Genomic DNA, 10,462 nt, shown 5'->3' on the forward strand with positions numbered 1-10,462 from the left:
GCTACTGAAATTAGTGGAGCAGTTAGCAGAGACATTCTCATTCTCACATTCTCAGGTGGTCAGAGGCACAACTCCAAATTAATGCTTATGTTGCTTTCTGTCTGCTGTCGGTGAATTAAGCAACTGTTTGCTAACATGTTAAGCTTATCAACCTTATAATGTCAATGTTGTATTTAAAGGATGTTTGCTATCCCCAAATAACAAAGAAAAAATAATGCAGTTTTAAGTCTTTGAAAATTAATTGCTATTATCAAAATTAATCCAAATAGTCAGATGCACAAACTATCCCAAATAACGTTTAGAGCAAAGCAGCATACACAGTGTAATAAGATAGCTGGAAGCACAGACTGTATCCTACATCAAGATGGAGAAAATGTCAGCTCCTTACAGTGAAGCCAAAACATCTTGAGCGCCCCCTGCTGGCTGGCTGCAGTACAGGTCATTAAGCCCACAATCTCCTTGAAAGCTGATCGGAACACGGGCCAAACTAAAAAAATTAAAGCACACATCTAATTAATTTTTCCCCAAAGATGGTTTCTGTCAGTTTAGGCAGTTCTTATCATGCTGATGTTTGTTCAAGTCATTATTTGTCTGATAAGTTTGGTTTTGGTAAGTTATTTGATACTATGAAAAGGGGGTATGGTGTCATGATAAGCAGCTTGAACTGACTGACGATTAAGTCGCAAATTATGTATGGGTGGGACCTCGATACTGCCGCTCCACCCACCGATCACTAGTGTGCAGAATATGGCTCAAAATGATGTCACTAGCACAAGATGAAAGCGGCAGTGTCCAGGATATTTTGGCTTCATTTTTTTACAGTCCAAAAAAATTAATTAATAAAGATGCATTTGAAGTGAAAATGGATGTGAAATAAAAAATAGTGATAAAATCTGATCCAATTAAATAGAACCATGTTTAATCATTTTCTCTGTCTGACAGTCTTCATTCACAAGACAAATTTACCATTTATCATTTTAGGGTGGCCTCAAAGAACGGAGTAACAAAAAATAAATGAAAACAAATGGAAGTGATGAAATCTATGTGCATGAAAAAAGATCAATTGTAAATTGATTTTATTCACTTTATGACATTTTATTTGTAACAATACTGCTCTGATCAACTGGGCTGTGTGACTCTCTGCCATTTATCATTCACAATACCCAACTGACATTTATCGTTTATGGCAAGCAAGTTTTGCTACTTCCACCCAAAACGTTATGAAAAAGCATGCATACTGACTGAGTTTTTGGTTGCCATGTTTAGATCAGAGCTAATCCAGGCCTGCAAATTAAGAGCCAAAACCTTGACATTTAGGATGGAAGTAACAAACATTGTTTGCTGTAAATGATAAACATCAGTATGGTGCTGTGAATTACAGTAGCAGTTACACAGCCCAGACTGCTTCAAAGAAATGTAATAAATCAATTGATATTTTATCACTCTTTTTTTCAGTTCACATACATCACTCCCATTATTAATTCATGAGCATTTTCATTACTTCATTTTTTTCATTAATTCTTTTGTTCCTCCCACCCTTGAGGCCACTTTCCTTAAATGATAAATTTTGTGTTGAGAATGATGACTGTAAGACAGAGAAAATGATGAAATGTTTTTTTTTTTTTATATGACAACTTCTAATCAAATCAACTTTAAATTAATCACATCACCATATAATTTAACACTGCTTTTCATTTCACATCCATATTTAGTTTTCAGTTCACATTTTCATCATCTCCATTTTTTTAAATCATTTTCATTACTTTCACCTCAGAGTGCAAGCACCTCATTTTATGCTTTAATGGGGAAAAAAAGCTTTACTCCCCAGTAATCAAGAGACAAAAATAAACCTAAAGAGGGATACCACAATACATCACTAGTCTTTACATGAATGTTTTTTCTGGAAGACAGGCTGGACTCATGAATGACACATAGCAGGTCTGATAGTTGTGTTGTGTTGTGTGAATGAAGTTCTGTTTAAGCGTCAGTATGGTGCTGCCAACAAAACACTGAAGTCAAGGCAAATCTAGGACAGCTACTGTACGACATCTGGTATTGGCAGAAAGTCTAATCCTCTGTCTCATAATGCTATGTGCCCTTTGATAAAGATGAAACTTTTTTCTTCACATTCAAATATTACCTACTTCAAGCTTTTTCCCTACTTCGATTTTCTCCCTAACCTCTCTAAGATTGGATTAAACTACAGCATTAAACACACATAGCGACAATATAAACTAAAGCCTTCAAAGAAAATGAACTCATCACAATTCCTCAAAAATACATTAAAAAGATTGTTATAAAGCCATGCTAGCACCATTCATCCTCCTCTGCCTCCTGGTAATACCTGGGTGCCCTGATGCCAGAGCCTAGGCTGGTGCTGCCCCCAGAGCTGAAGTGGTACCCGTTGGGCACCACAAGGTTCTGCTGCGGAGCAGGAAGCAGGGCTCCCATCATGCGAGGCAGTGCGGTCCGAGATAAGCGTCCGGCACGGGCACTGGGCGACAGTGATGTCGCATCCTGATAGATGTCCAGCTGGTCCGTGAGGCTGCCATACAGGCTGCCCAGGGCCTCGCTGTGGCTCTGGCCCAGGAAGGGCTCGGAACTGATACGAGTGACGGGGCAGGGAAGGTGGTGGGAGCCACTGTGCTGGAGGCCGTTGTGCTCCGACAGGCCACGGCTCAGCCGGCCAGGACTTAGAGAGGCCTGGCTGGAAATGAAGTGCAAAGGGGATGAATTGGCAGTCTTGTAGGCTACCCCGGGCCGTGGGGTGAGGGGGGTCTGGGGGAGCTGCCGACGTCCGTGGCTTGGCGTGCTCGAACTGGAGCTCAGTGCCACTGGGCTGCCTTTAACCCAACCACTGCCCTAGATGAAAATTGGACAAGCAATTTGAAAGGATAGAACAATGATGAAATTATGTGAGAAAGGAAAAGAAAGGGGAAGGAAACAGGGACAGGACCAACGGAGGGTGGAAAGGAAAGGAAAGACACCAAAATGTGATATGACATGACAGATGACAGAGAACAAATAAGGGAGAGAGCAGACAGAGAAGACATAATTAAAGAGCAAGCACTAATGGAGAGGTAACGACAAACGATGAAAAGAGAAAGTGGGAAAAGAAGTGAAAAGCCATGAGAGGCTGCACTAAAGGCAGATGAAGGAGAAAGCATTAGTAAGAGCATGCAGAGGGATCACAGTAATACCTCAACACAGTCTGCATTCAATTTCCATTTTTCATCTTAATGTTTAATGTGCAGATATATAGACCTTCCCATTGCAATTCTGTTGTGAGGGCAACAGCTTTCGTTCCTGTTTACTCCCTGTCAGACACCAAGGAAAATATAAAAGAAGGTATGGTCAAGACGTCAGTGACAGGGTTCTAGAGGAGCCAGACTTTGGTGTCAGTTCTATTGGACTCAATGGGGCAGGCACTGTAAATCCCACTATAAAATCTTTGTTGTTTTAACTTTGAAAAATCCTTCCACCAAATTAAAAAACACACATTATGTGATGCTTACTGATGTGTTCTATCTAACTATGCCCATTCATTTTCCTTGTTATTGGTCTCTCAACAGATCGTGGCTCTGTCCAGCAGCTGCATCTCAGCCTCTTCTGCATTTATTCTAATCCTCACTTGGAGAAAAAACGTGGTGGAACGTCATTCCTGTGCGCTCCAGCAGCACTAAACCCTGCTCTTGCCAGACAAGGACTGAAATAATACTTTGGTATTTAGAAATCGCAAAGGTATGATTTTCGTTACCATCAAAAATACATGCCCTTCTCTTGCCTTTGTGCTCCACTGTCCCACAGGTTAACTCATATCGCAGCTGTGCTTGGATGGCATGATGTGTGTGGCTGTGCTGCTGCCGTGGTCCTGCCTGATGCCTCCTACTGCTGCTGTTATCATTAATCATACTTCTACTGTCATTATACACACATATCTTCTAAAAAAGCCCACCCTGGATCCAGAGGTGTTAGCCAACTATAGACCAAAATCTAATCTTCCCTGTCTTTCAAAGGTCCTTGAGAAAGTAGTCACAGATCAGCTGTGTGACTTTCTCCATGAAGATAATTTATTTGAGGAATTTCAGTCAGGATTTAAAGTGCATCATAGCTCTGAGACAGCACTAGTTAAAATTACAAATGATCTTCTGATTGCTTCAGACAAAGGACTCGTCTCTGTACTTGTCTTATTAGATCTTAGTGCGGCATTTGACACAATTGACCATCAAATTCTGCTACAGAGACTGGAACATTTAATTGGCCTAAAAGGTTCTGCACTAAGCTGGTTCAAATCTTATTTATCTGATCGTTTTCAGTTTGTTCATGTTAATGATTAATCATCCTTACGTACTAAAGTTTGTTTTGGAGTTCCACAAGGTTCTGTGCTTGGACCAATCCTATTCACTCTATATATGCTTCCCTTAGGTAAAATCATTAGAAATCACTCTGTAAATTTCCACTGTTATGCGGATGATACACAACTGTATTTATCAGTGAAGCCAGAAGAAACTGATCAATTAACTAAACTTCAAAATTGCCTTAAAGACATAAAAACCTGGATGAGCTCCAATTTCCTGATGTTAAATTCAGAAAAAACTGAAGTTATTGTTCTTGGCCCCAAACACCTCAGATACTCTTTATCTGATGACTTAGTTTCTCTGGATGGCATTGCTCTGGCCTCTAGCACTACCGCAAGAAAACTCGGAGTAATATTTGACCAAGATTTGTCTTTTAATTCCCATTTAAAACAAACCTCACGGACTGCATTTTTTCATCTGCGTAATATTGACCCGAAGAGATGCAGAAAAATTGGTCCACGCTTTTGTTAACTCTCGGCTGGATTACTGTAATTCCCTATTATCAGGTAGCTCTAATAAGTCTTTAAAAACTCTCCAGCTAATTCAGAATGCAGTGGCACATGCACTGACAGAAATTAAGAGGTGAGAACACATTTCTCCTGTTTAAGCTTCTCTGCACTGGCTCCCTGTAAAATCCAGAATTGAATTACTCCTAACTTATAAAGCTCTAAATGGTCAGGCTCCGTCATATCTTAGAGAGCTCATAGTGCCATATTATCCCACCACAACACTGCGCTCTGAGAAAGCAGGTTTACTCGTGGTCCCTAAAGTTACCAAAAGTAGATAAGGAGCCAGAACCTTCAGCTATCAGGCTCCTCTCCTGTGGAATCATCTTCCTGTTGCGGTCCAGGAGGCAGACAACATCTCCACATTTAAGACCAGACTTAAGACTTTCCTCTTTGATAAAGCTTATACTGTAGTTAGGGCCGGCTCAGGCTTGCCTTGTACCAGCCCCTAGTTAGGCTGACTTAGGCCTAGTCTGCCGGGGGACCTCCTATAATACATCAAGCACCTTCTCTTCTTCTCTCTCTCTCTCTCTCTCTCTCTCTCTCTCTCTCTCTCTCTCTCTCTCTCTCTCTCTCCTTTGCTAACACTCATGTCCTGTTACTGCATCTCGCTAACTCGGCCGTGCTGCATGTCACTAACTCGGCTTCTTCTCCGGAGCCTTTGTGCTCCACTGTCTCGCAGATGAACTTAAATCGCAGCAGTGCCTGGATAGTGTGACGTGTGTGGTTGTGCTGTTGCCGTGGTCCTGCCGGATGCCTCCTGCTGCTGCTGTTATCATATCAGTCCTCTTTGCTTGCGAGTTAAAGTTTTGCTTGCACATCAGTCCTCTTTGCTTGCGACATAAAAAGTTTTGCTTGCAGATCAGTCCTCTTTGCTTGCGAGTTAAAAACTTTTGCTTGCAGATCAGTCCTCTTTGCTTGCGAGTTAAAGTTTTGCTTGCAAGTTCAACTGCACTTAATGGGCGGGACCTACACTGATGGATGAGAGAAGAGTTTCTATTGGTGGGTTTGACGTGGCTACACCCACGATTCCCTCTCTCCCACTGGAAATGCTCGACAGTCAGCATTACTGCTACACCCCGGAGCATTGTCCGTACTGACCGTTGCGCCGTCGAATAGTTCTGCCCTGGCTAAACAAAAGCAATCCACATGCACCAGTTCAAATAAAACATTCTTGCTATTATTAGGCCTAGTCCACACGGACCTGTGTACTTCTGAAATTGTGTATTATTCAATGTGATTTGGCTGTTTGGCAACACGCAACCTAGGCTTGTGCCGGTTTGAAAATTTTCCAACCAGTTTGATTTAAAGCCAAATATCTAACCGAACCGATATATCTAATTATATACCTAATTTTACCAGTGGGGGTCCCATTTGAGCTATTTTTCCCAATAAAAGCCCATTATAGGTGTAATGTGCTTCCAATCCACTAGGTGGCGGTAATGCTGTATTAACCGCCAATACACACAAGGTTACACAAGAAGAAGAAGATGCAGAAGGACACCAAGGAACCTTCCTCCGACTCCGCTCACTCAGTGGAGACATGGCGGTTGAGAGGGCCGAGCGAGAGGACGTTCCTGTAGTAGTTCCAGCCCCCCAAATAGTACCAGGAACTTCTTCAGTGGAAACGGGTTACCAGGGCAACAAACTGAATGACTGCTGACTCCCTTGCACTTTTCCCCGCCCCAATGAAATTTGATCTCTCGCAGCAGCAGCAGCAGACATCTGAGCGGAGCGGAGCTGCGGAGTCCCTCTGAAGCCTCTGAGACAAACTAAACAAAACACTTGTAGGCTCCTCCACTTCATTTATAAACAAACATCACCTTATTAAGTTGTCATAATGCATGTTACAATGCAAGATAAGTTGAATATAGTCCCTTGACATGTCGCCAATGTGAAAAGCTTTTTTTTTTTTTTTTCTCCTCCGGTTGATGTGAATTAAACCGGGTGTAGCTCTTAAACCGGTCCGAACCGGTTAAACCGGAAATCGGCACAAGCCTAACGCAACCGCACTTTTGGGCCCCCGAAACCGCGTTTCTTTGAAACTGGAGTCCAGGGTGAAGTTTTTGGAAGACTCCGGTGCCAGCGGTTGCGTGTAGATAGGATAACCGCAGTATTTTATTACCTGTCTCCATTGTTTGACGTCAGAGCAACGGTAAATAGCTCTTTTCTAAAAGTTTACTAACTACTAAAATCCCATATCCTGTGTTAAATACAATATATCTTAACTATATTTACAATGAAGCTTGATTCTTCACTCTGCACTTAGCCCGTATGAATGTTTACCGTTGCTATGGCAACAAGTGACAACTGACGTTAGCTTAGCTCAATCGTCCGACAAACAATAACCCATAAAATTATAATTCAACATATTTAAACAAAATCAACAACAGCTACCAACAGTTACAGTCCTTACAACCTTAGCTAATGTGTTGGCACAGGTTAGATTGTCAAAATTAAAGTATTAACAGCTTAAATCCCTGAGGAACTACGCTAGCATTAGTGACGGTTGCATCCACTCGTATGCAGTTACCTTACGTTACAGTTCCCTCAAACAATATCACGAAGCACAATACAAACTATATAAACAAATTATCTATTTAGGGTACACTACTGATAAAATCTGAAGGTGCTTAGGTGACATTTACCCACCTGAAAGAATAAATGAAAAACAGTGATTTTGCTGGTCTTCAGTAGCTTTACTCTAGGTGTAACTGCCAACTGAAGAACGCAGCACAAACGAACCGTTTATATACCCAGGTTTGCTCTCGTGCCTTTACTCAAGTCAGTTATGCTTTAAATTGAATGGGGGGTATATGTATGGTATCTGTAAAGATACAAAATCGATATCATATGCATAAAATAATGTCACAATTGGGTGGGCAGATACACATAAATACCCTATATGTCACACTAACTATGGCATATCCAGCTGCTCGACCTAACGACCAATGAAGGAGGCTGCTCCTGTTGCTAGCTACCCCAACTACACTACCACAAAAGCAACGACGGGCCTGCCAACGGAGGTTCTGGATCCGGCCGGGTTGGACCTCCGTTGGCAGGCCCGTCGCTGCTTTTGTGGTAGTGTAGTTGGTTGGTCAGGCGCCTCTGCTGTTGAATTAGGTTGCGGTATTTTTGTGGATCGGGTTGTGTTTATTTTCCGCACTTCCCTATTCTGGTATTGACTCTGACTACAGAACTACAGAACTCCCATGTTGCTTTGCAAGCGTACTAGGCTGATGAGCAGAATTTAAGAAACAGGCTAAATGACATGATGTTGCACACTCTTGTACAGTAGGTGGCGGTATGCAAAACTAAACTAACAAAATTTGCAAACAAAACTTTTGGATTTGCATTTTTTAATCAATCATTTTTTACTTGCAATAAAACACTTTTTGATTGCAATATTGATAGTTTTGCTCTCAAATCTTTTTTTCTTTTTTTTGATTGCAAAACCTACTCTGTTTGACTGAAAAATAAAGAAACAAATGTAGCTCCATAGAGGTTTCTACCATTTTTTTCCCCCGTTAAAGGTTTTTTGGTGGGAGGTTTTTGCTGTAAAGCCCTCTGAGGCAGATTGTTATTTGTGATATTGGGCTTTATAAATAAAATTGATTGATTGATTGATTCTACTAAGATGATAGGAAGATGCTGTGTTGACTTGATGTATTGTAGTGCACAGCATGTCCAGCAGGGTCAGTCTCTACCAGAGGTGGGAGTAAGTCACACTTGTGCAAGTTACGGGCGAGTCTCAAATCTTCACCTTCACGTCTCAAGCAAGTTGAGTCCTTGCTATAAGTCAAGCAAGCAGAGTCAAATCATTGGTCAGATGAAGCAAGTCATAAGTCAAGTCATACTCAGAAACTCACAAAGTTAAGATAAGCTGCACCCAGTGGTGGAATGTAACAAAGTACATTTACTCAGGTACTGTAATTACGGATCTGAATCTTTTCTTCTCATGCCACCGCCTCTGCTCCACTACATTCATTTGACAGCTTCAGTTATAAGTTACTTTTCAAATGAAGTTTTCTGCACACAAAACATATGAAAACATACGGGTACAGTTGAAATTATGAGTCAGTTAATGAACTGACAGGATATTAATTCAGAATCATTAAAGTCCTTTTTAATGCAAAACTATTTCATGGTTCCAGCTTCAAAAATGTGAGGATTTAGAATGTATTTTGAATAATGTTGAGATTTTACCTGTTGGTTAGACAAAACAAAGATTGTGAAGGTGTCACTGTGGGCTCTGGATAAGTGTGACGCCATTTCTCATTATTTCCAGATTTCTTACTGTCGAGTTACTGTTGGGTTTCAGCCTCAATGCCTGCCTAGCTCGACCTGGCATAGACAACAATAGAGGACACTGGACAAAAGTTTGAACATGAGGTTGATAACCTCAAAGAGAGAAAAATAATTCATGTCAGTTGATTCAATCAATAAATCCACGTCTTAAATAACAAACGACTGAATTTCAATTAATGATTAAATCAAAATATCATATTTTCAATGTCAAATACTATTGCTCATATAATCAATTTCATGCTGTAGCAGATATTTCTTCAATGTATTTATTGCTTTTTTGACAAACATTAATGCTTTGTTTTGTATCATATTTATATTATTTTTAAATCATATTTGTAATAATTGTTAAATAATTACTCTATCTAAGATCAACCTCTCAGCTTCCTGGATTGCAGCCGTCAGCTCATCCTCTCCATTTCTGGTCTGTAGGATAGTTTGCACTATTTTCCTGAACTCATCCAATCTTGTCTCACAGTCAGTAATTGTTTTGTCCAGGTCAGTTTCCTGCTTCTCGTCAAGCTCTGCTCCCTCACCATCAGCAATATTGGCCTCAATATCTGCCAGCAGACCAGCCCTGTATTCATCATTTGCATCGCTTACACTCCTAGCCTCAGGAGTGAGCCTTTTGAACTCTCGTAGCTCAGTCTCAGTCATACTCTGGGCTCCTCTGCTTAGGAAGTTTGCCAATTTGGTAACAGCACTTTTAGACAAGGCTGCTTTAGTTGCTTCACTGACTTTCCAAAGACTTTCTTTGCTATTTTGTGATGACAAGTAAACACAGTCAGTATAGTTTGTAGTTCATCCCATTCACGTTGACAGTTCTCTTCTGACACACTTTGGGCCTTTAATCCCTCCGGGCTCTAGTTTCCCGGCACAGCGCAGGGTGGCGAACCCCACGCAGAGCTAGTTTCAAGCAGCGCAACCCGAGGCACGCTCAGTTTGGTAGTTTGGCAGACCGAGGTGCGCTGAGATGGGTGTGGCAGCGCAGCAGGGGGAGGTGTCGACAGATCCAGCTTGGCACAGTGACAGTTTCATGCCAAAAGGCTTCGCCAACGGTGCGCTAAAAGCTCGCCAGCTGAAACCAGGTCTACTGTCAACGCAGGCGGAGCGCAGCCGGTGTAACGCCGGATTTCCACTGGATGCGTGTCCGTTGTGGAACGGCAGCGCTGGTTATCCGCTGCGTGCTCCGCCGTCCGTCAATACCCACCGGCTGCGTTTGCTGTGCGGTGCAGCTCCGCCGGAAGACATCTCGGTGCACTGCCATGATTAATATCTCCTCGTCCATGGTGT

At 41.8% G+C, this 10,462-nt stretch overlaps 1 protein-coding gene across 1 annotated transcript in view; it reads right to left on the bottom strand.

Moving 5' to 3' along the window:
* Positions 1-2,307: 2,307 nt before the first annotated feature.
* The window catches only part of cacna1ba (calcium channel, voltage-dependent, N type, alpha 1B subunit, a), a 783,270-nt gene continuing 775,115 nt past the window's right edge, over positions 2,308-10,462 (bottom strand). Inside the window, exon 53 of the mRNA XM_050050840.1 lies at positions 2,308-2,862. Within this exon, the coding sequence (XP_049906797.1) occupies positions 2,308-2,862 (555 nt within the window). The remainder of the gene's footprint in view (positions 2,863-10,462) is intronic.

This window comes from Epinephelus moara, chromosome 8, assembly GCF_006386435.1.
Source record: "Epinephelus moara isolate mb chromosome 8, YSFRI_EMoa_1.0, whole genome shotgun sequence".
Lineage (NCBI taxonomy): Eukaryota > Metazoa > Chordata > Actinopteri > Perciformes > Serranidae > Epinephelus > Epinephelus moara.